This window comes from Callorhinus ursinus, unplaced genomic scaffold (assembly GCF_003265705.2).
Source record: "Callorhinus ursinus isolate GAN/ISIS: 27379988/994484 unplaced genomic scaffold, GSC_fseal_2.0 scaffold10, whole genome shotgun sequence".
In the NCBI taxonomy this organism is placed as follows: Eukaryota; Metazoa; Chordata; class Mammalia; order Carnivora; family Otariidae; genus Callorhinus; species Callorhinus ursinus.
The window spans coordinates 31918555-31943143 of NW_027397072.1; the positions used below are offsets into that span (position 1 = coordinate 31918555).

The 24589-nt window shown below is 43.5% G+C and overlaps 1 protein-coding gene and 1 long non-coding RNA gene across 3 annotated transcripts in view; one reads left to right on the forward strand and one right to left on the reverse strand.

Annotated features, from left to right (window-relative positions):
* LOC141373501 (uncharacterized) overlaps window positions 1–9169 on the reverse strand; it is a 23754-nt gene extending 14585 nt beyond the window's left edge. Inside the window, exons 1-2 of the long non-coding RNA XR_012379565.1 lie at window positions 9067–9169; window positions 7779–7961 (exon numbers count right to left, since the gene is read on the reverse strand). This is a non-coding gene — a long non-coding RNA (uncharacterized lncRNA). The remainder of the gene's footprint in view (window positions 1–7778; window positions 7962–9066) is intronic.
* The window catches only part of GALM (galactose mutarotase), a 103622-nt gene that overhangs the window by 30142 nt on the left and 48891 nt on the right, over window positions 1–24589 (forward strand). Inside the window, exon 1 of one of the 2 annotated variants that reach the window (XM_025868089.2) lies at window positions 22574–22992. The exons of the other annotated variant lie outside the window; for it this stretch is intronic. Within the exon in view, the coding sequence (XP_025723874.1) occupies window positions 22803–22992 (190 nt within the window). The 5' untranslated portion in view covers window positions 22574–22802. Of the gene's footprint in view, window positions 1–22573; window positions 22993–24589 lie in introns of those variants that run through there. 2 annotated transcript variants of the gene reach the window in all.

Below are 24589 nucleotides of genomic sequence, written 5' to 3' on the forward strand. Positions count from 1 at the left end.
GAAGGAAGGAAGGAAGGAAGGAAGGAAGGAAGGAAGGAAGGAAGGAAGGAAGGAAGGAAGAAAAAGAAAAAAGCATTCATGACACAAAATGAAGAAATGGCAGAAAGTGAAAATGAAGTTAAGGATTCACTTCAAATGTATGGTTGGTCATTGGCGGAGGGTACCTCAAATGAATTGGGGAAGATTTTATTGAATACATAGAAATACACATAAAGGCTAAAAGCAAATATGCCAACATGCTAACAGCTCTCAATTCTGGGAGGTGAGAAAATTTGTATTTTATACTTACCTGTATTTTTTAATTCTTTAAAATTTAAAAAATAAAAATAGAGATGATAGCAGAAGGGGGTACATTGGTAAAAGATTCCTGGAGAAGATGAGTTTTGAGGCAAATATAAAAAACAGACTTTGGATGGCCTCGGGGGAGAGTTGCCAGAGTGAAAGACTGAGGAGCTTTCTGTTTTGAAACAGACCCTGTTTTCACGACTGCTAACTAGGGATACAAAGATTACCTATGTGAAACACCTAGATGCCAATACAGTCACACAGAACTGAAAGTTACATCACTTGTTACTAATAACAGAGAAAGTAAAAAGAAATTATTTCAGGATGAATAATTCAGAGTTTTTCACATGACTCAACCTCCAATCACCTCCATTTCTTTATCTTCCTCACTCATCCTCACCCATACCTATACCATTACCATGTCTTTGATTCCTTTGGAATGCTCTAGAAATGAGGGAGGGAGGGAGGGAGGAGAGAGGGAGATAAGGAAGGAATGGACAAGGAAACAGAGGGAGACAGGGAGAGGAGAGAGAAGAGAGCTCAGTATATGTGCAGATAACTCACTAATGGGCAAGATTATCATGCATCCTAGAAAAGAAAGAAAAACAAATAAGTCCACAATAGATGTTCCACAATATCATCTTAGGAAAATAAGAAGTCTTAGATTTTGAGGGACAAAAACAAAGGTTGCCCTAGAAGGATACATGGCAAGTCTCTCACCCTGTGATTAAAATGCACCTGAACATTTTGGGCTCTGTTGGGTTGGCTATTTTTATGAGTATGTGGTTACAACAAAAATCCTCCACCTCATGTTTCTCAATCCTGTTTATATCAACTCAAGTTCTTGATGTCATTTGTGTGTTAGAGTCCTTTTCTTTTTAAAAAAAATTGTTTAAAAGATTTTATTTATTTATTTGAGAAGGAGAGAGCGAGAATGTGTAAGAAAGAATGAGTGGTGGGGGAGGGGCAGAGGCAGAGGGAGAAGCCGACTCCCCGCGGAGCAGGGAGCCTGATGCGGGGCTCGATCCCAGGACCCTGGGATCATGACCTGAGCTGAAGCAGACGCTTAACCAACTGAGCCACCCAGGTGCCCCAAGTCCTTTTCTTTTTAAGGATAGTTCATTATCTTGGTATCTTCGGGTACCGTGTATCAATTAACAGGATAAGCCACAGGACACCTGGCAATAGATGCTGTTAGCACAGCTGCAGAACTCATCTCTGCTATAAAACTGCATTTAAATTTTGTTTTTTAGAGTTTGAATGAAGTATGATTCCATTATGATGCTACTGAGCACATTTATAATGTGAGCATTCACAAATACTCCCTCTGTGGTAAAATGGCTCAACTGCCCTTCTTTTCCCCGAAGTGTTGAAGACCAGGATCTGTTGCCTGGTTTAAAGCAACTATAATGTGAGGTCAGAGTCAGATACTTTAAGTCCTGCAGAACAAAAAGCAGAACACCATATTGACAATTTTCTTTGAGGAAAAAAAATGCATATATTTTCACTCTAATTACTGTATCCTAATCCTTAATGAGGTATGTCTTTTCCAGAGAAAATCTAAAAAGAAAGTCTGAAGCAGATAAAATGTTTAAATGAAAGGAGAAAGTGAGAACATTCAAATCACTCTGAAATAATGATAAATTATAACAGCTTTCAACAATTACTTAGTTCTTATGAAAAGTATTTACCATGGCAACCACTGCATCAAATTGCTCTTAAATAGGTCCTGAGCCATACACAAAAAAAAAGAAAGAAAGAAAGAAAGAAAAAGGAAAAAAAGGAAGCAAGAGAAAATTTGTCTCCTAGACCCACATTTGCTCAGTTTATAGCAAGGAGGTAGCCTGCTATAATACATGATAACACAAACATAATACATGTGCATCTTTGTTATACAACACCTCACATATCTCATACATGTGCTCATGAGGCCAAATCACTTTAATGAACTTGATCTCCTTCCAGACGTTTCAGAAAGGACTCCCGGACTATTTAAATGTGAAATAAGAGGTCTTCAGCAATCGATGTGGAGGGGTCCCTCCTCTCATGGAATTACTGAAATAGTGTTAAATTCTTAGGGTCCCTTCCATATCACAAGGCTCCTTCCACGCTTTGATTTCATATTATAAATGAAAATACACAGGAGTTTTAAGGAAATAATCTAATATGGGGACAAAGATATCAGAACAAAGATAGACACACAGTGCAGCACTGTAATAATCAAGAAATTAGAGCATGTTCTTAGTCTTTTATTCTTATTAGGGCAACATTATTAGGGCAACTCTGGAGCCAGACTGCCTTGTTTTAAATCCAGTCTATGTGACTTCTTTCTTTTTTTATAAAGATTTTATTTATTTATTTGAGAGAGAGAGCTCACCAGGGAGGGGAAGGGCAGAGGGAGAGGGAGAAGCAGACTCCCTGCTGAGCAGGGAGCCAGACATGGGGCTCGATCCCAGGACCCTGAGATTATGACCCGAGCCAACGGAAGACGCTCAACCGACTGAGCCACCTAGGCACCCCAATGTGACCTCTTTTTCTCTCAGTTTCTCATCTGTAAAATTGGGATGACCATAATCCCTATGTATAGGATTATTGTAAGGTTTATTCAAGTCAATACAGGCACAATGTATAGCAACTGCAATGTGAGTGTTTGCTATTATTGTCATCTTCATTATTAGTAAGCACATACTATGTGCCTGGCCACAGGATCCTTTATACACATAGGCTCATTTCATCATTGCAGGAAACTTACATGATAAATATTATTAGTCTCATTTTGCAAATAAAAAGTCAGAAAAATGACATAATCTGCCAAAATCACCCAAGAAGTAAATGGTGCATAACTAATCATATAAATAATTAAGGACTCTGGGCCAGTTTTTGCCACATTCAGGGTGGAATAGTTGTGAAGAAATATCTGACTTTAAAATATAGGCTACGTGGTTTACAAAAAAAATCACTTTGGTAGAGGACTAGAGAGTAGTTACTGGCCAGAACATCTGATACTGAAGTACAACCCAAGACCACTGGGGGTGCTCACTGGGAGAGACACATGATATTAACAAAGCTATTACAGGCAAAGAAAACATGGAATGTTGTCTTTCTTTATAAACCATATAAAGAATGTTATTTCTTTATAAACCATACCCAAATCATAAATCACAGGGTCAGGTGCAGCAAATTGCCCCATTACTGTGCAGAACCACAACCTAGCTGCTTCTCAGATGCACGGCTCGGCACAGGATGGTCCAGGAAGCCAATAATCATTAATGTGACAACCATTGACTTTCTAGAAGAGGGTCAGCAAACTATGACTCGGGGCCAAATCTGGCCCACTGTCTATTTTTGCAAGTAAAGTTTTATTGGAAAACAGCCACACCTATGTGTTCATCTATTCTCTGTGGCTGTTTTCGGACTACAACGGCAGAGATGAGTAGTTGTGAGGAACACCCTAAGGCCCAGCAAACATGAAATATTTACCATCCGGCCTATTACAGAAAACATTTCCCAACCCCGGCTCTAAAGCAATGCTGGAAAGGCCAGCCTGTCTATCTATCTATGTTTAAAAGAAGAGAATAATCTGAATTAGAAAGAATTTGATGATTAGGTAGATGATGTTCCTATTTTGTAAAGAACAGTTCTCAGGCCCAAGGCTTTGTGACACTCACATGTGTTTTATAAGGAAAGAGCTGGGGTGGAAACCATGAGCTCTGTCTTGAATAGGATAAGCCTATGGTGGCAGTGGCCCCTCCAAGCTTCTAGTTGGAATACTTATTAGGCAGATGAAGATAGAAGTCTGATGCCTGGGAGACAGGAAAAGACTGGAGGTGTCAATTTGGAAGTCATCAGTCCAAAGGTGTTCTTTTGAGTTCATAAAGATTTAGAAAGCATGTGAAAAAAATATGACCCAGCATGTCACTACCACTTCAGGTACAAATATTAGAGAAGCCCTCACAAGATGATATGTGTGTACACAAATGCACACAGCAAGATTGTTTTGCTGTGGTTGTGAAAATTTGAAAACAAACTCAGGGATAAATGAATTGAACATACAATTCATGCTAAACTGCATAGCAGTAGCGAAACAGAATAACCTGAATTACATGTAACAACATGAACTAATCTCACGAATATAAAGTTGAGTAAAAAGTCAGGTTGAAGACTACTTAAAATATATAGCACGAACCGAGGTACACCAAATATACACTTTGGCAGAGGGCCAATAGGTTAAAAATCAATATTTAGTTGAAGACAAAGATAAATGTCAACATCTAAGAATGGCTTCTGGGGCACAAGAATGAATCTTAAATTATTGTTATTTTATTAATTTTAGTAGCAATTACATCCTAGTACATAAACAATCATTTCTTTAGCATGGTCAGGTGCTATTTTGTTCCTGCAGACACTGTTCTACTACAAGTGATGTTAAATAGACACATTTTCACCTGAGCTCAGAACAGCAAAGCTATTCTGAGATCATCTAATTTTTCTCTAATACTTTTTCTTCATATATCTTATATTTGTTATGATGCCTGAATCAAAAATGATTTATTATAAATATTGTGCATGATTTTGGAGTTTTCCCTCTTGGTGAAATTTTGAGATGGCAAAATTGACATCCTAAATGTATCCTCATACAAAAAATTATTCCCAGTGACACTTTTTCTTAACCAATTCATGATCTAAATGGAATTTTAAGGGGCGCCTGGGTGGCTCAGTTGGTTAAGCGTCTGCTTCAGCTCAGGTCATGATCCTGGGGTCTCAGGTCATGATCCCAGGGTCCTGGGATCAAGCCCTGAATCGGGCTCCCTGCTTAGCGGGAAGCCTGCTTCTCCCTCTCCCTCTGCAGCTCCTCCTGCTCGTGCTCGCTCTCGCTAGCTCACTCTCTCTTAAATAAATAAATAAATATCTTTAAAAAAATGTTTTTTTCAATGGAATTTTAAAACTAAAAATTAGGGGCACCTGGGTGGCTCAGTTGGTTAAGCATCCAACTCCTGATTTTGGGTCAGGTCATGCTCTCAGTCAGGGTTGTGGGATTGAGCCCTGCATTGAGCTCCATGCTGGGCATGGAGCCTGCTTGGGATTCTCTCTCTTCCTCTCCTTCCTCCCTTCCCACACTCAAAAAAAAAAAAAAAACCTAAAAATTAGAGTTCTTCTTTATTCTTTTTTTAAAGCATTTATTTATTTATTTGTTTGAGAGGGAGAGAGCAAGCGGCGGCAGGGACAGAGAGGGAGGGGGAAGGACAAGCAGACACCATGCTAAGCGTGGAGCCCAACACAGGGCTCGATCCCACGACCCTGCGATGATAACCTGAGCCAAAACCAAGAGTTGGTTGCCCAACTGAGTGAGCCACCCAGGCTCCCCAAAATTATTTTATTTAATGTTTTAGATTCTAGTATATAAAAAGTTGGACAATTATTAAAATTAGGATATAACTTAATCTCTATTATTCCGACTTGTATTTTTATTTTTATAAGGATTTCCCTTTATTGACATGATAAAAATCTATTTTTCTTCCTAAAACTGTCTAGCAAATGTACTGAATATTTGCATTATTTCCCTATTTAGCTGTTGAAAGGTTCTCTCTTTTTTACAGCTTTGACAATCGTCAATTATTGCAGCATATTCTTCTTGCAATAATAAATACATACTTTTACTTCAACAACTGGTAGAATTTCAACATACAAAAATATACAGAGGTTTTTCACTCCAAGTTATATCTAAGTGTTAACCTATATTTGAAATGAATTTTTAGATATTAACAATAAATCCAAATAACATCTTGTTTGAGTAACTTAGAGGACAGCACCGATTAGCTCTAATGTTGCCTATGAGATCACATGACCTGTGATCACGCCTTGAGCCCTGAACTGAGCACCAAAAATGATCCTTCAGTAGGTATTCAGCTATTTGGACTTTCCAAAGCCAAAACTGACGCTGGAATTGTAGTGCCTCCTTCATCTTGAAAAGCTTAAAATATGCGGGGGGCGCCTGGGTGGCTCTGCCTTTGTCTCAGGTTCTGATCCCAGAGTCCCAGGATTGAGGCCCATGTTGGGGCTCCCTGCTCAGCGGGGAGTCTGCTTCTCCCTCTCCCGGCTCTGCCCCTCCCCCGGCTCCTTCTCTCTCTCTCTCTCTCAGATAAATAAATAAAATCTTTAAAAAAATAAAATAAAATATGCAGACAAACCTGATTTTGTTTAGGGTATTAAGAAATAAAATTCAACTGAGTAGACTTTATAAAGATCTTACTGACTTTATTTAATGATTCATGAATTGGGCAGCATCCAGTTTAGCAGATAGAAGGTAACTCTGAGGAGCTGTACAGAATAAAGGATTTTATAGGCAGAAGGGAGGGGGGAACAAGGAGGTTGTACTAGGCAAATAGGCAGACTGGTTATTGCAAGGTTACTTTTCTTTAGGGGATGGTAGGGATCTATCGGGCAGATTACCTAATAGCGCTGATCAGGTGATGGGTTTAAGATTCCATTCCTGGGAGAGCCAAAACTGTCATGGTCTCAATTTGGTAATGTGGAGCTTAGCACAAAGGTCCTTTTGTCTTGCTTTAAACGAATATTACATGGACATGTGTCACAATGATAAAGGCATATCCGAGAGTGAAAACCCAAGTCAGGCACAAATTCGGCTCTTCTGTAGGGAAAGATGGGGAAATGCGCTTGGGAAAAGATACATAGAAGGGCCAATTTTATTTGTAACATTTTATTTCTTAAGCAAAGATTTGAAACTTCAGTACTTATTATATTACTCTCTACCTCTTTTCACATGCCTCAAAAATTTAATAACAAAAGAATAAGAAAAAATAGCAGCAAATAAAAAACTGTAGTAAGAATGCCCATGCAGTTCTGGAAACCGGAAACATTTTTCATTTACGAACTTTTTAAATTGGAAAAAAAAATCTAAAATAGGGATTTATCTTTTCTTCGTAGTATTATTGGTTTTTAAAGTACCCACTCAGCAGTTGATGCATTTTTTTTTTAAGATTTTATTTATTTATTTGACAGAGAGAGACACAGCGAGAGCAGGAACACAAGCAGGGGGAGTGGGAGAGGGAGAAGCAGGCTTCCCGCTGAGCAGGGAGCCCGATGTGGGGCTCGATCCCAGGAGCCCGGGATCATGACCTGAGCCGAAGGCAGACGCTTAATGACTGAGCACCAGGCGCCCCAGTTGATGCATTTAAATCTCAGTAAACAAGATAAAAATAAGCATAAAGTTAATGTACCCTATACCATTTTTAATGGACATCTTTCTGCCATAGTGATAGTAATTAAAGGAAAAAGAAAAAAAATAGCTCATAGGAAAATAAACTCGGTAGTTTGACTGGGTTTGAAACCAACTGAACAACATTCAAATCTGCGGTCTTCAGGGGGTAAGAGCTCTACTTTAAGTGGTATATAACCCCATCTCAAAAAGCTGGCTCATGGAAACGTTCCCCCCAACTTCTGTTTGGGCACAGTTTTTCTATTTTCAGTATTACCTGGCACAAATGTTCTGGTTTTCTTCACTGATCCCCAAACCTTTGATCAGAAAGCGGTGGCCCTGGATGCTCCTTGGTGATGGTAGTTTGCCCGCGCTAATTACCTGCCTCATTTCCTGTTTTCTCTCTCATCTAGATACAACAGGTACCCGGCAGAGCAGGATATGACAGTTAGAGGGAATGCTGCAAACAAGAATGAAAGCAATTACTCTGAGTCTTTGGTGCATTTGCTCTTTTTCATTTCAGTAGCTAAGTGATAGTATCTCTTGCATGTAAAGTGGGACAGGCTACACCCATTTAAGGAGAGAAAAGGCACCTGCCTCCAGTTATCACTACCAATTAGCAGCTTGTTTGGCTTCCTCAGGCCTTGCGGGGGAAGGGGGTGGTGTTTTGTTTTGTTGTTGTTTTTTTTAAGATTTTATTTATTTATTTGAGAGAGAGAGAATGAGAGATAGAGAGCATGAGAGGGGGGAGGGTCAGAGGGAGAAGCAGACTCCCTGCTGAGCAGGGAGCCCGATGCCCGGGACTCTAGGATCATGACCTGAGCGGAAGGCAGTCGCTCAACCATCTGAGCCACCCAGGCGCCCTGTTTTGTTTTGTTTTAATGAAAGCCTTCCTTCTAGGGAGTTTTTGAATTCAAATTCTGACTCTGTAACTTTGTATCTACTTTGTCTGTCTCACTTGCTTTAAGAAAGGTTGGAATAGACAACAGACAAGATTTAGCAAACAGCATGATTCTTTTGGACCAAATGAGGAAAGAGATGAGGGGCTTAGAAATTCTTTCACTGAGTGAGATAATGAATCATTTCCTTCACAAAAAAAACCTCTACCAGGGCAGATGAATTGCCTTTCGTGATACATTTAAATCTAAGTCCCTGCCCTGAAACTCATTTTTATTAATGCTTTCTACTGACTTTCTAGCAGAAAAATCGCCCTTTTAAACATTTGTTCTCAGAGGGTAAAATAATGGTTGCCTGGTCCTGGGGGACTGGGGGTAAAGATGAGAGTGACTTGCTATGGGGAAGGGGCTTACTTACTGGGATAATGAAAATGTTCCACACTTAGATTCGGGAGATGGCTGCACAAGTGTGGATAGACACTATACGGACCTGGGATTTTTCCACCATGCTCTCTCCCCTCTTCCCAGCAGGGTCCTTCTTTGTAATTGATCTCATGAATAATCTAACCCAATAGAGCCCCATGAGAGACACTGGGGATTAGCAACCCCAAAGCCATTCACAGAGTCCTCTTCTGCCTTTTTCTACTATAGAGGCTGGAAAGCAAATACCTGATTTTCCATATTTGCTGTGAGGAGCGGCCAAAGGGATAGATAAAACTGGCAGAGCTTTTGTCCCTGTTGCCTTCCCCCTTCTTCCTGCCTAGAGGGCAAACATGAGGTGCCAACAGCCTGTTGGGGACATGAAGTGACAAGCATGAAGATAAAAGCCCATCAGCTAAGAAAGGCAGAGCAGAAAAATTTGAAAGAGCCTTGGTTCTCATCAGCATTTCTAGCAGCTGTCCCCATGCTGGATTGCTCAGTTCTGGACTTCTTGTCTTGTAAGAAAAAGAAAACTCTTTTGTGTTAACCTACTGCTGCTTGTTATTGCAAACAGATATCCTGTTATTTGCAACCAAAAGCACTCCTAACCAGCCAGTTATGAGACTTGCCTATTTATTCATTCATTCATTCACTTATTTTTAAAGATTTTATTTATTTTAGAGAGAGAACAAGCAAGCGCAAGCATGAGCAAGGGGAGGGGCAGAGGGACAAGCAGGCTCCCCGCTAAGCAGGGAGCCCAACATGGGGCTGGATCCCAGGACCCCAGGATCATGACCTGAGCCGAAGCCAGAGGCTTAACCAACTGAGCCACCCAGGTGCCCCAGAGACTTGCCTATTCAAAAATTACTTAAATATGTTTCAAAGTGGTTCTATTTTAATGGCCAGGGGCTGCTTCTTGTGCACAGAGGACACCATTCATAGTTGGGGTTCGAGTTATTTTATATTTAGTGAAGAATCATATTTTGCTTAAACCTTAAAGTTTAATTTAAAATATTTTATCTTCCTGTAGTATACATACACAACAGAATATTATGCAGCCATCAAAAAATTGAAATCTTGCCATTTGCAACAACGTGGATGGAACTAGAGGGTATTATGCTAAGCAAAATAGGTCAATCAGAGAAAGACAATTATCATATGATGTCACTGATACGTGGAATTTGAGAAACAAGGCAGAGGGGCGCCTGGGTGGCTCAGTTGGTTAAGCGACTGCCTTCGGCTCAGGTCATGATCCTGGAGTGCCAGGATCGAGTCCCACATCGGGCTACCTGCTCAGCGGGGAGTCTGCTTCTCCCTCTGACCCTCCCCCCTCTCAAGGCTCTCTCTCTCTCTCTCTCTCTCTCTCTCTCAGATAAATAAAATAAAATCTTTTAAAAAAAGAGAGAGAAACAAGGCAGAGGATCATAGGGGAAGGGAGGGAAAAATGAAACAAGACAAAACCAGAGGGGGAGACAAACCATAAGAGACTCTTAATCTCAGGAAACAAACTGAGGGTTGCTGGAGTGGTGGGGGGTGGGAGGGATGGGGGCTGGGTGATGGACATTGGGGAGGGTATGTGCTATGGTGAGCATGTGAATTGTGTAAGACTGATGAATCACAGATCTGTACCTCTGAAACAGGTAATACATTATATGTTAATAAAATATTTTATCTTCCTTATAGATCTAATAAGGGAAGTGCCACACTAGAGATCTGGGCACAGATGAAGAAAAAGCATGTTTCACAGAGAAGCATTTGAGCTAGGCCCTAAAAAATGGAGAAAAAAGGGGCGCCTGGGTGGCTCAGTCGTTAGGCGTCTGCCTTCAGCTCAGGTCATGATCCCAGGGTCCTGGGATCGAGCCCCGCATCGGGCTCCCTGTTCTGTGGGAGGCCCGCTTCTCCCTCTGCCTCTCCCTCTGCTTGTGTTCCCTCTCTCACTGTCTCTCTCTCTGTCAAATAAATAAATAAAATCTTTAAAAAAAGAATGGAGAAAAAAGAGAGTTCCAGACCGAAAGAATGTATAAGCTCAGAGGCACGAAAGAGCATGATATGCTAGATGGGTGTGTGAGGCTGCAGAAGGAGAGATGATGTTAGAAAGCAAACTGAGGCCGAATCCTTTCAAGTCTTGTGTACCAGACTAAGTTGCTAAAACTTTCTTTTTTTTAGACAAGAGTGAAGCACTTATTTTTTTTTAAGATTTTTTATTTATTTATTTGACAGAGAGAGACACAGCGAGAGAGGGAACACAAGCAGGGGGAGTGGGGGAGGGAGAAGCAGGCTTCCCGCGGAGCAGGGAGCCCGACATGGCGCTCGATCCCAGGACCGTGGGATCACGACCTGAGCCGAAGGCAGACGCCTAACAACTGAGCCACCCAGGCTCCCCTAAGTTGCTTAAACTTTATCCTACAGAAAATAGAAGCTCTTAAGAGGTTTTGAAGGAAGGGAGTGACATGATCATATGATGTTTTAGACAGTGGGGTACCTGGGTGGCTCAGTCAGTTGAGCATCTGACTCTTGATTTCGGCTCAGGTCATGATCTCAGGGTCCTGGGATGGAGCCCCTTGTTGGGCTTCGTTTAGGATTCTCTCTCTCCCCCTCTGCCCCTCTTTCCTCTCCCACCGCCCCATAGCTCATGCTCTCTTTCTCTCTCTCTAAAATAAGTTAATAAAATCTTTTAAAAAGAAATTTTTAAAAAGAAAGCAAGAAAAAGAGATTGGGGGCCAGAGGTAGGGAGGCTATTTGGAGACTACTACAGAGAGGATCAGGAACCAAACAAAGAGAAGACACCACTGCAGAGGCTGCCCTGGACCCCCTGGGCAGGGGTCCAATGGAGGACAAAGCAGGCTCAGGGTCCAGAGTCAGAGGGAACTGGGGGGAGGCAAAGTCTGCAAGGGAGAGGGGGTCAGTGTTCCCAGGAGGCATTGCTAAGGCTATGAAGGGCCACCTGGTAACTGCTGGACGATGCCGCTTAGGAACCAGCACAGCACAGAGCAAACAGGTGGACAAGGCAGCCACGGAGGCAGAGGACCCCCAGCCTGAGGACCCCAGCCTTCCTGCTGTGGTAGGCTCCTAAGCCACACCCCTGCCTCTTCTCTATACACCTGCTCACCATATTAGGAAAAGAAGCAGGCAAAGGGGGAGGTTATCTGAGAGTTACAATATTTTTATCCAAGAGAAACTGAACATACCTATTAAATTAATTAAATAAAGGGCGCCTGGGTGGCTCAGATGGTTAAGCGTCTGCCTTCGGCTCAGGTCATGATCCCAGAGTCCTGGGATCGAGACCCACATCGGGCTCCCTGCTCCTTGGGAGCCTGCTTCTCCCTCTGCCTCTCTCTCTCTCTCATGAATAAATAAATAAAATCTTTAAAAAAATTTAATTAAATAAGGAGGCCATTAGACCAAGGTGGCCCTAATGCCACGGCAGCCTATGTAAGCAAACCATAATCTAAGCCTGTAAATTCCTCAAGGTTATGAAACTGAAACCTAAAAACAACCAATCACAAACAGCCAACTAGACTAAACTATAACCAATGAACACTCTCCTTACATCCACCTTTTCTCTAGAAAGGTCTTACTCCTAACCACTTCCAGTTTTGTCCTGCCCATTCGAGTTGAGTTTCACTCAAATAAGCTCTTCAAATTTTTAGTCTGCCTCAGTTTATCTTTTAACACGCTCAGAGAGATCATTTCAATTATCAGCATCACCATGCTTTAAACCAAATCAGACATCCAGCTAATCACCACCACCACAACTAACAGCAACTAACAATGTAGGTGGGAGCTCTAGAGAAGCCCAGATCAATTATGGACAAAACAATAGGAAAAGCCATCTTCTCTGCAAAACAGTTGTAGAGCACAAGTTAAATTATGCACCCCTGATACAGAAGCACCAAGAAAGCAGAGTCAAACATACAAACATCGGCTGATTCTATCCCGCACTGCCCACGCATGGCCCTGAATCTAGGGGACATCAGCAATCGGGTCACCAGAGAGAACTCTCACTTAGGAAGCAGGTATGTTTTGGGGGACCCGAGCCTGGCCCAAGACTCTCTAGCTCTTTGCCCCAGTCTATGTTCATAAAATGACCTGTGATTATTACTTAATTGTCACCAGTTCTTTAATTCTAGAGCCCGGGACTGGAAAAGGATACCCCTCCCCCCTTAAAAAGAAACAGAATGGGCTTTTATTTTATACAGATAGGACCTAGACCCTCTGTCCAGGGCACCCGCATCATGTCAGACGAGGCACAAGTTGGGATCAACTGTGTTCTAATCAGCATGAGATACGTAGATCCCAACAACTTCTAGAACTGTTGGCTGGGTTCTCCCTTCGGGATTTGAGTTCAACAGAAAGACGGGGAACATTCAGCAGGATGGGTAATTTCCCAGGAAGCCTCTGACCCGGCCGAGCCTCCTCGGCCCCAGTCTCCCCTGGGTCTCAGTTTTCTCAGCCGTGAGAGTAACAGTGGTTATTACCTCCCAGGCAGAGACACGACCTAAAACGCCTAGCATGCACATGGCCTGACACACAACAGACACTGACCAGTGTTAATTCTGATTCCTTTTTCTGAGTTTCTGATTCTAACCTGAGGCAGAATCTCCAAGATCCTAAAGATTGGCCTCACCTAGGGGTCCTCTGTACGCAGTTGTAATTCTTCCTTGTCCTTAGTCAGGGGACGATTGTAACCTGTAGGCAGACTTGGGGCTCTTCTTTCATGGCATGACTGGACGTGCTTCTGGAAGGAATGGTGTTGGGGGAGTGGGAGAACGACTCAAGGAAATGCTTGCTCCATGATTCTCCAACTTCAGTGAGCATGGGAATCACTTAGGGAGTTTATTAAAAGTACAGATACCCAGGTCCCTCCCTCAGTGACTGAGAGTCACTGAGCCACTGAGGGTCAGACCCAAGAATCTATATTTTTAATAGGGCCCCCAGAATATTCTAAGGTGCACCAAAGTTTCCTCCTCCTTGACCTGGTTACTCCCTGAAGACAGAGTGCATGGTAGGGCCCAGTTGGGGGCTGTAGGATAATAAAAAATATTTGGTCTTTGTCTCTGCTTCCTGGCACAGAGCTCTCTTGAGTGATAAGAGTGTCTTAAGTGATGATTATTTTATGCTAAAGAGACAAACGTGGGGGTGTGGTAGGGGGCTAGATAGCTTCAGTTTGAAACCTGGTCACAAGAAAAACCAACCAAGTAATTAGAGGGTTAGAATTTTCAGGCTCACCCCTTGACCTCCAGGGAGGGGAGAATGGAGTTCAATCACCAATGGCCAGAGATTTAATCAACCATGCCAACCATTGAATTTAACCAACCATTTAGATTAATCGACCTAATGAAACCTTGATAAAAATCCTAAAGGACAGGTTGGTGAACACATTCATGCAGAACATGGAAGCTCCACGCCAATCCCCAGTCCCCACCCCAAACCCCCATAATTGGTCCTATGCGTCTTCTCCACTTGGCTGTTCCTGAAGTACAACCTTTAGAATGAATTGGTCAACCTAAGTAAAGTGTTTTCCTGAGTTCTGTGAGTCATTCTAGCAAATTATCAAATCTGAAGGGAGCTCATGGGAACTTCCAAATTTGTAGTCAGGCGGGAAGAAGTCTCGGTAGGCTGCGTACCCCATTCACAACTGATGTGTGATGTGGAGCCAGTCCTCCGGGACTGAGCCCTTTAACTCATAGAGCCCAAACTCTAGGTGAATAGTGTCAGAATTGAATTGAATTGTTGGGCACCCAATTAGTGTCATAGAATTGGTTGGTGTCTGTAAAAACATGACACATTTGGTATCAGAAAAAAACCACACAGGGGCCCTGTCGTATTTCATCTCCTTTTGACTTCACCTGGGCCCTTGTACAACTGCACTTCTTTATAGAATGTGGTTAAGCCCAGAAGAAATGGCCAATTCTGTTGCAATTCTTTGACCTAAATTCAGTGTTAGCCTTTTGAAGAGGAGCAGAAGTGGGGCTTAAATTTTCCCTGTTCAAACCTACCCAAAGGAGGGCAGAATTTGCCTATGTGCCTCTGACCTGCTGATTATAATCCACACCATAGCCAGTGGACAATCTTCAACAGGCCAGGGAGGCAAGGGCCCACTCTGGAATAGGGCACAAGTCCATTTTCTGGAATCTGGGTTCACTGACCACCTTGACTCTGGCTAGACACCACTTGACCTGCCTCTTGACCTTTTGACCTGCCAGACCCCTTCCATCTAGCTAGATCCTTTGCCCTAGCTCCTCTTGGCTATTTATCAGTAGTCAAGCCTTTCCTCGTGCCCCAAAATTGCTACAATAAACTCACTCAGCCATTTCCACCAGAACGTGCCCCCAAGAGTCCAGGTGAAGGCTTTGCTGATAAGCTTTCCTATACTGGATTCATTCCTGAGGTCTCAGCTGCACTGCTGTCCCAGCGTTTATTAGGATGCTATACCTTCCCTTCCTTGCCTTCTCCTCTCTTTCCTCCTGGAGAAGCCAAACTGTTTTATTAGTGAATGCCACCCATCTTAGTATACCACCTGAAACCACGCAAAGGGCCCTCATTCTTCATCTTTTTAAAAATATGTGGTGATTTTTGACAGAGACTTCTTCTACGAAGACCCTGTTAGGACAAAGTAACCTGGTCAATGATTGTCTTGCCCACCTGCAGGGAGGGAGACACGGTCAATTTGGTAAAAGGTGGCACAAAATCAAGGGACATGACAGAGGCCCTATGCGCTGAAGTCCAGGTGGAATGAACAAGCTAAGTGCTTCTACTTAGAGTGGAGGCTCAAGTCTCCCATGAAAGAGAAGCTCCCCAGGAACTAGAGGGCTATACCGCAGAGCCACCATTAATGAGGGGAAAGTACCTGCCAGCTTCAAGGTCATCCCCAAAGATCTCAGCTGGGCCCTCCTTAGGATAGTGCCCCAGGCAGCTCCCAGTCACTTGGCACCAGGACATTCTTCCTGTGACAACACTGACTCCTTAAAACCCTCCCTCCAACTCTGGCTCAGTGTCCTCTTCCAAGATACAAACAGCGCATGCACTGTGGGTGATTGACTTGGGGTTCTAGATATCCTTCAGGGAAGCCAGTTCTGGGAGGGCTGGGGGGAAATCCCGTGTGGCTTGAGCTCTTCCTCCGTTTAAAAACACATCACTATCAGACTGGATCGCACCCTGTACCACCCACCCCCTGGACATTATGAACCTCTCCAACTAGAGCTGTTGCAGACCTTGTCACTTTGATCCTTGCAATTTCTAGCTCCACACTCACAAAGGCACCATCTTCTGGACTAAAATCTCTGTCTTCTTCTAGATCCCCTGAAATGCTCTGATCCCTTTGTGTTCTCACCTTGGGCAGTGCCTGAAGTGTACCTGATACCCGTACTACCATCCCCAATGTGTGCTCATAGCTATCCGGCTAGTATACACCCAAACCAGGCTCAAATTTTCATTATGTGCAAAGAATGGGAGGGACAAGGTGGCTGTTAGCAACCCTCCAAGGTTCCTGGAAAGTATTTATTGAAATACTGTAAACTTTTAGTAAAGAATGTGGCAGACTGCTCCAATATCATCTTCCTTATACTACATGAACAGAACCCAGAGAAAACAAGATTTCCCAACCTACCCTGAAGTTTGATATGATTATGTGAATAAGTTACGGAACTTTCAGGGTGTATCCTCAAAGGGAGGGGGCCTGCCCTTTCTCCAACGTTCCCCCTCCACACCTCCTCCCCTCCATCCTCTGCTCTAAATGTGGACACAGTGGCATACGTCCTTGGCTAAGTGGACTTCAGATCACACCGTTCAGATAGTGAAGCAACAAGTTAGAGGGAACTTATGTATCAGGTGACCCACATGGAGCAGAACTGCCGTACTCACCTGGACCACTGGCTGAGAGAACCAATCCACCAAGGCCCTGAGCATCCCTGGACATCCTTTTTGGTTATGCTAAGAATGCAAAGCCCTGACTACTCTTTAGGCAACCATTTCTCGGGGTTGAGTTCACAGTGAATAGATTCAGCTTCTCCCAGACAAAGAGTAGGCTTGCTTACCACTCACTATAAAAGTGGTAATTCCAGGTGTAATGCAAACCCACTATACATATCGTGTCTACCTTGGTTCTTCCGTGTTGCCTCCATGGGTCGTGGGGGGCATAAGAAACCAGCACCAGCAGGATGCATGTGCTTCTTGCTATGCAGTGAGCAATGAAATCCTTTGTCTTGGACCCAGAAATCTGTCTTCAGTCAGCATCCATGAAACAGTAATTTATTAACTTGCAAATAGGGTAAAATCTCAGATCCTGACATACCTACCTCTAGACTGTTTTTAGGGAAAAAGAGAACAACTTGTATCTCTCTTGAGCCACTGTTATTTTAGATCTCTGTAATAGGCAGCCAAATCTAATTCTTTCTAATCAAAGAGTAACTTTTCAAAGCTCTAATTTGGCAAAAAAGAAAAAAGGAAAAAAAAACATGCTTGTTATATCTTGTTAGAAATTTATCTTTCAAGCTGAGCCAAATGTGATCCATTCAAAAGCAAGAAATTATGAAAGTAAGAAGTGTGTGCCACTTGGGACCTCTTGAACAGTGTCCTAGAGAAATCAAGATCACACTATGACTGGTGAGCAGCTGTTGCAGGCATTGAATCGAAGGTTACTTAACCAGGCTGGCAAAATCACAAGAGCAAATTCTCCACACTGATGTGAGTCAGATAAGCTTTAATTGTTTTAAATGCTTGAGTGTTACTTTCTGCCAAGACTTAATATTCAGCCATGCTTTTTGATATAGGATTCCCTATTATGAGGAAGGGAATCCAGATGAACACAGGTCTGCCTTATCTCAGACAAGGCGGGGGTGAATGTGCTTCAGGTGAGGCTGAATCTGAGCTAACGTTCTTTCTAGAATGTTGGCAGCTCTTGTCCTTTGAAAAACAGCAGGGTAATTGAAGATGTTGAGAAAGGTTCAAGCAAGTTTGCGTCACTACCACATTAGTCAGGAGACCGGAGCCGACAAAGATAAAAGAAGAATAGAAGTGAGGATGTGGCAGTCCCAGCTACACAGCCACTGACAGAATGTTGACGGCTCTTTGTGAGGCACAGGTATTTTGATGTGTCAAATATTCTAAGTGCATGAACTCTCTCTGCCAGAATTCCCTGTGCACCTGTTGAACAATTCTCTAACGAAATTACCCCATGACTCTTTTTGGTGGGCGAATGTTGTTTTCGCCTGTTCAGCATCCATTCTCACTTTGGGACTAGCATCTAGATTTTCCCTTGGAGAATCACCCCTTCCCGCTCCCCAGTCCACATTTCTGGCTGAGCCTGACCCAGCCCTACCAAGCACCAGGTAATTGGTGCAGAAGGGCACAAGACCTGGTGAGATTCAACACTGGGACTTTTGTTGATACTATTTGGGAATGTGAGGCTTGCTGTGTCCTGAGATTGCTACTGTAGGGATAATATAAGCCTGGAGATGCTAGGAATCATAGGTAGAAAAAAACAGTCTGAAAATAGGGCCAACACAGTGGAGAACAGAACAAGAGGAGAGAGGAACCGAGTTCTATTGACATAGTTTTAGCCTAGATCCAGCCACGCCTGCAGGGAGATTCATCCATTAGATAACATTTTCACGATGTGATCTAATAATTTCCCTTTTTTGCCTAAGCCAAGTTTGAGCTGGTTTATGACTTGTGGAATTAAAAGAGTTCTGACTCTTGAAACTTTATTGCTGTCACAAAGGACAACCAGAAGTGTTTATCCAGTCTATATAAAACCAAAGAATGTGCTCAGGCCTGTTGTGGCTTTAGAATTTCTGTAAGTAGGTGCCACAATCAAGTAAAAGGAAATAGATGAGGGTGCCTGGGTGGCTCAGTCATTAAGCATCTGCCTTCAGCTCAGGTCATGGTCCCAGGGTCCTGGGATCAAGCCCCGCATCGGTCTCCCTGTTCAGCAGGAAGCCTGCCTCTCCCTCTTACCCCTCCCCCCTGCTTGTGTTCCCTCTCTCTCTGTGTCTCTGTCAAATAAATAAATAAAATCTTTAAAAAAGGGGGGGAATGGGTGAGGGACTTGTTTTGAAGCAGCTTTACCTGAAATTGATTAACCATCTATTATTCATATCAAAAAATGAGGAGGAAAAAAAGACATCCCCCCAAACCACTCCCTTGGCGACACCATTCACTCAGACTAAGGAAAGATCAATCAATGGGGTTTCCAGAGCACTATGAGGGTCTAATACATATCTGACTATCATTGCTTACCTGAGGCTGAAGGATGTAATGGAAAGTGCTCTGGATTAAAATCCTAGTACTACAAAGCCCCCGAGCTAAGTGACCCTGGACTAATGGCTTAAATTCAGGGAGATCTAGCTTATTTTGCAGAGATAGGAGCATGTAACCACTTCCTTATATGCTGCCTGGAATTGTGGTCAACTGAGGACCTGGATGCCAAACCACTTTACAAATTCTAGTACATTACACCAATGTAAAATGTTCATCTCCTAATTTTTATAGCAATTACAAGTTTAAAAAATTAGTTTCTGGGATTAGGTTACATTGGGCTCAAGACGGCTTTGCATTCACTTACTGTAGGTAAAGAAGGGTCCAAGGAGAAGAGCTAGTCCTTGGCACCTGCATACTCTGGAAATGAGGCACTCATCACCTCCAGACCTACTATATTGTCATTTGTTTGTTTATTTATTATTATGTCTTCTGCCAAGAAAATGGAAGCTCCACAAGAGTGAGAACTTTCACTGCTGTATCCCAGTAACTAAAACAGATTAGTGGATCGCTAAAAAATATTTGTTGAATGAATGTTTCAATGCTGGAAAGGATGTGAAGCATCTCTCATACACAGCTGGTAGAACTTGCAATTGATAAAACCACTTTGGAGGACAACTTGTCAATATCTAATAAAGTCAAATTGCACATGTCATGGGCTATTGCTGGGTATATTACATGCCTTGGAATATACCCTAGATGATCTCTTGCATACGGGCATAAGAATATTTATAGCAGTATTATGTGTAAGAATAAAAATTTGGAATCAACCTAAAGTCTGTCAATTTAAAAATAGATAAAGTAATTTTGGTATATATCCATGTAATGCAATATGACATAACAGGAAAATAAATGCACTAGGGACTCCACAGGTGCTCGGGCATAAATTTCATAATTATAACGTTAAGGAAGAAAAAAACAGTGCAGAAGGATGCAGAAATATCATTTATATCAAATACTTAACCTTGCAAAATAAGCTAGATCTCCCTGAATATACATATTTTTTTTTTTAAAGTAGGCTCCACACCCAACATGGGGCTTGAACTCATGACCCTAAGATCAAGAGCCACATGCTCTACCGACTGAGCTGGCCAGGTGCCCCAAATGCACAAATATTCCTTTAAACTATCACTGTGGAACTAGGAAAATAGGATATTTTGGTAAGAAAAGTCAAGATTTGTGCCTGTAAGCTGACCTAACACAAGGTAGTCCTATTTAGGACACCATGTTAAGCCCTTAAAAGTGAAAGGAAAATGAACTGAAGACATGTAGTCCTTACACCTTAGAGAGACATCACAGTATGTTTCATTTTCTACCAAGCCTAGCTACAATACTTCCCCTAGTGACACTTGGCTTTGGCTATTCAAATGCATTTATCTCTTTCTGTGACAACAACATGAGCTTGGCAGAACATTGAGAACTGTAGGCTGAGAAAAGAAAATGCAGTCTTCCTGCCCACAGAAGAGATTCTGAGACATCCGTGCTAACACAGCATTGCCGAAAGGGCTTGTATATGAATCAGCCACAAATGTTAAGTGGGCTGATGAGGATTGCAGAGTTCATGAGAATTTCTGGTGAAGCGGCATGTAACAGTGCTATCGGTCATCGTGTGAGTGTGGTGCAATCTGTAATTTCACTTGTTTGGGTCTTTTTGTTATTATGTGTTAACGCTTCACTAAGGCCTGTTGCAAGTTCTCTTTTTCCTTTGCTCTCACAATCCCACTGCTTCATGAATGAGAATTCAGGCTTGTGGCAAGAATGCTAAATATTCCTTCAAACTACAGACAGGAAGGGCTGAGAGACAGTTCTGTTGTATTAGCGTCTGATTCCAGGAACACGATTCCAATTCTCCTCATTTCCCAACCATAGATGCGTTTTGGCGCTTACCACAGTCTAGTTGAATCCCCTCCGTGGTACCTAGGAACCAAACCAAAAGCAGTGTCAAGCAAAGAGGAGTATGAAGGCAGTCAATAAAACAGGTCCTCCGGCTTCCAGCATCCTCCCCCTACCTAGGCCCAGTACTGTCTAGGGTTGACACATTTAGCAAAGAAATACACAGGCTCCTATATTTTACTTGACAATCCTGTTAAGGCCTTTAGGAGCTCTATCTTAGTCTTATGGCATCACAGTCTATTTTGGGGGAAAAAAAAATCTGAGATTAGTCATCAGACTATTGAGCAGCCTTTCTCAAAGTCTGGTCCCAGGTAATCCGCATTAGAATAACCTAGGACACCTGTGAAAGGGGCAGATTCCTGAGTCTTGCCCTTTACTCCCAGAATCAGAAATTCCAGGGATGAGCCTGGAAATACACATTCTTTTTTTTTTTAAGATTTTATTTATTTATTTGAGAGAGAGAATGAGAGAGAGAGAGAGAGAGCATGAGAGGGGGGAGGGTCAGAGGGAGAAGCAGACTCCCCGCCGAGCAGGTAGTCCGATGCGGGACTCGATCCCGGGACTCCAGGATCATGACCTGAGCCGAAGGCAGTCGCTCAACCAACTGAGCCACCCAGGTGCCCTGGAAATACACATTCTTGAAAAACAGTGTCTCAGATAACTCAGAGGTACTCTAAAGTATGACAGTTATTTAATGATCTGCTTGTCTTTTCCTCTCCCGTCAGTACATACTTAAGGCCTTTTTCTGCTTGTAGAAAAGAGATAATAAAAGTACAGTATGTGACATTTAAGGGGACCTTAATAAATATTCCCTTAATCGCCTTTTTAAAAAAAAAATTATTTATCTGAGAGAGAGCGAGCAAATGAGCACATGAATAGGAGGAGGGGCAAAGGGCTCTTTCCTCTTCAAGCAAGCCCACTCCCTTGTTGAGTGGGGAGCCTGGGGCTTGATCCCACTAACTGAATCATGACCTTAACCCACTGGGCCACCCAGGCACCGCTCCCTTAATCCCTTCTTAAAGGAATTTTGGACTTCAGGAACAAGACAGGGTAGAACCTCAAGGCCAGCCCCCAGACCCCTGAGAAAAAGAAAGTCAGAGGCAGTCTCTGACCACCTCCAGGTAACTAAGCCCTAGTTCATCTACACTTGACCCTGTCCAGGCTGCTACTCCAGACCCACCGCCAGGAAAGCCCATGGGCAGAGCTTCCAGCACAAACATGTCCAGAGCTTCACTGTGAGGGACAAACAGAAGGAATCTTCAGTCAATGTTCAGAGTCACCTGCACTTATCTGCCCCTTCTCTAAATTACCTCTGCACTTCCTTCTCCTCTGGATCAAAGAGTTAATTTAAAACCAGAATTCCGCCCCACCCCCACCATTCGTCTGCCTCTAATTCTGCTCTCTGCATTTTCCAGAATTTCATCTGAAACCCTGCCACCAACATTAATGAACAGCTAGCTCACTGCCTGTTTGAGAACCGCGTGCCAGAGAAGGGGGTAGAATCCTGCAGATTCAGTCCTTGGGTTTAGAAAGACTACAGGCCCCAAAATGCAATTTCACCTTCCAAAGACTACCACTCCCAACATGCAATGCAGCCAGAGTTAGCAAAGGAAAAGCCTGTCTGAAGTTTTGCCTTCCTGTCACCCTCAGGCCAAGGAAAGATTTAGGAAGTCGCCAGAGGATATTTTTTGCAGGAGCGGTCACTCTAAATCTAGGCGAGGAAGGGGAGGAGTCTGAGCCGGGTCCCGCCTCTTCTCCAGTAAACTTCTCCCGCTCCAGCTTTGGAGGCTGGAGTTCCTAGGGCAGGGAGCAGTAGCACGCCCCCGGCTTTCCCCATGGCTTCGGTGACCAGAGCCGTGTTTGGAGACCTGCCGTCAGGGGCAGGGACAGTGGAGAAGTTCCAGCTGCAGTCAGACCTGCTGAAAGTGGACATCATCTCCTGGGGCTGCACCATTATGGCCCTGGAGGTCAAAGACAGGCAGGGCAAGGCGTCAGATGTGGTGCTCGGCTTTGCAGACCTGGAAGGTGGGTTGAACTCTGCCCCGGGCTGCCGGGCCGGCCCCAGGCCCCGAGCGCCCCCGGACACGCGCCCGGATCAATCGGGCTGCTGGCGGCGGGGATCCAGAGGAAGTCCCCGAGCTTGGCGCCGTCAAGAGTGCTAGCAGTCGGCCAACTCTGTGTTTCCATCCAGTGTCCGGAAAAAAAGACAAGTGAATGCGAACAGCTACAGGACTTGGCCTCTGGTTATCCAGTTCGGCTTTGCTCTAATTAATTTAGAATAGTTGAGGGTAAGATGAAATCCCAGCAACCCAGGAGCCATATTTGAACTGCCAGGTCTGTGAGGGCAGGAGAGGTAAAAGCTGACTAGGGGGGTGTGGCTCCCCGTTCTTCCCCTGTGTTCTGAAGTAGGACAATCTAAGACCTGCCTTTTCTACTTGTTTTCTCCCCCATCAGATCCTCTTGACTGATTGTCTCAGAAATGCTCCAACATGGGGACGCCTGGGTGGCTCAATCGTTAAGCGTCTGCCTTCAGCTCAGGTCATGATCCCAGAGTCCTAGGATCGAGTCCTGCATCGGGCTCCCTGCACGTTGGGAGCCTGCTTCTCCCTCTGCCTGCCGCTCTCTCTCTTTCTCTGACAAATAAATAAAATCTAAAGAAGGAAGGAAAGAAAGAAAGAAATGCTCCAACATAGCTCAATGGGTGCAGAAGTGGAAGACCGACTCATTGTCTAGCAATGAGGTCTCCCAACTAAGGATGAACTTCTAGTGGAATCCGTGGGCAATTAGGATCATGTATGAATCCATGCATTCAAAAACGGTTCATTCAGTCTCTCATTCAGTGAGACAGACATGGTCCTCACCCTCACAGAGCTTGCCCTTTAGCTGGGGAGATAGACATTAGCCAAATAATCATGATTACTCATGATTCATGAATCAGGATTCATGAATAATTACACTTGCAGTTTGATCTCAGCAAAGGAAAATGGACGCAGAGCTATCTCTTGTCCCTGCTGTGTAGCTAGACATTGGAGATAAGGTCTGAAATAAAGTTGGCAAAGGGAAACTGCTTGAAGATAAATACCCTTTGCTCAGTGGAAGGGGTGTGCACAAAAACTGCTGGAGAGGAGGTTTGAGGTTTTCCTTTGGGTGCGTCTTTCTATCTGCTTGGTTCTTTAGCTAATGTAACATGGCTCATGGTTAGAAGTCAACAGAAAACTCCGGGTCTTGGTTTTTCCCTGGTGGGGGTTCAGATCTTCTGCCTTCAGAGTCAGAAGGCAGGAGGGCTGACAAGTGACAAAAGAGGACTCTTAGTCATTCTGCTGAGTCACCACTCTGTTAGTAGCATAGCTATTTTCTGGGCTGACGCAGAATCACAAAGAGATTACTTGGCTGGTGCAGAATTGCCCAGTGGAGTTGAAGAATTCGACGTGGGGCCTAGAATTCCAGAGCCAGCAAAGCATTGGAGATGCTAAGCTGTCAGCATCTACTTTTACCACCTCCTCCATCTCTGCTTTATTGCCGTTCAAGAGATAGCGGCCCTCCCTCTGCACCTCTACACACACACATTCACCTACCCTCCCTCCTTCCCCGTTTTAGTTCCGCTGCAAGAGTCACGCGGATC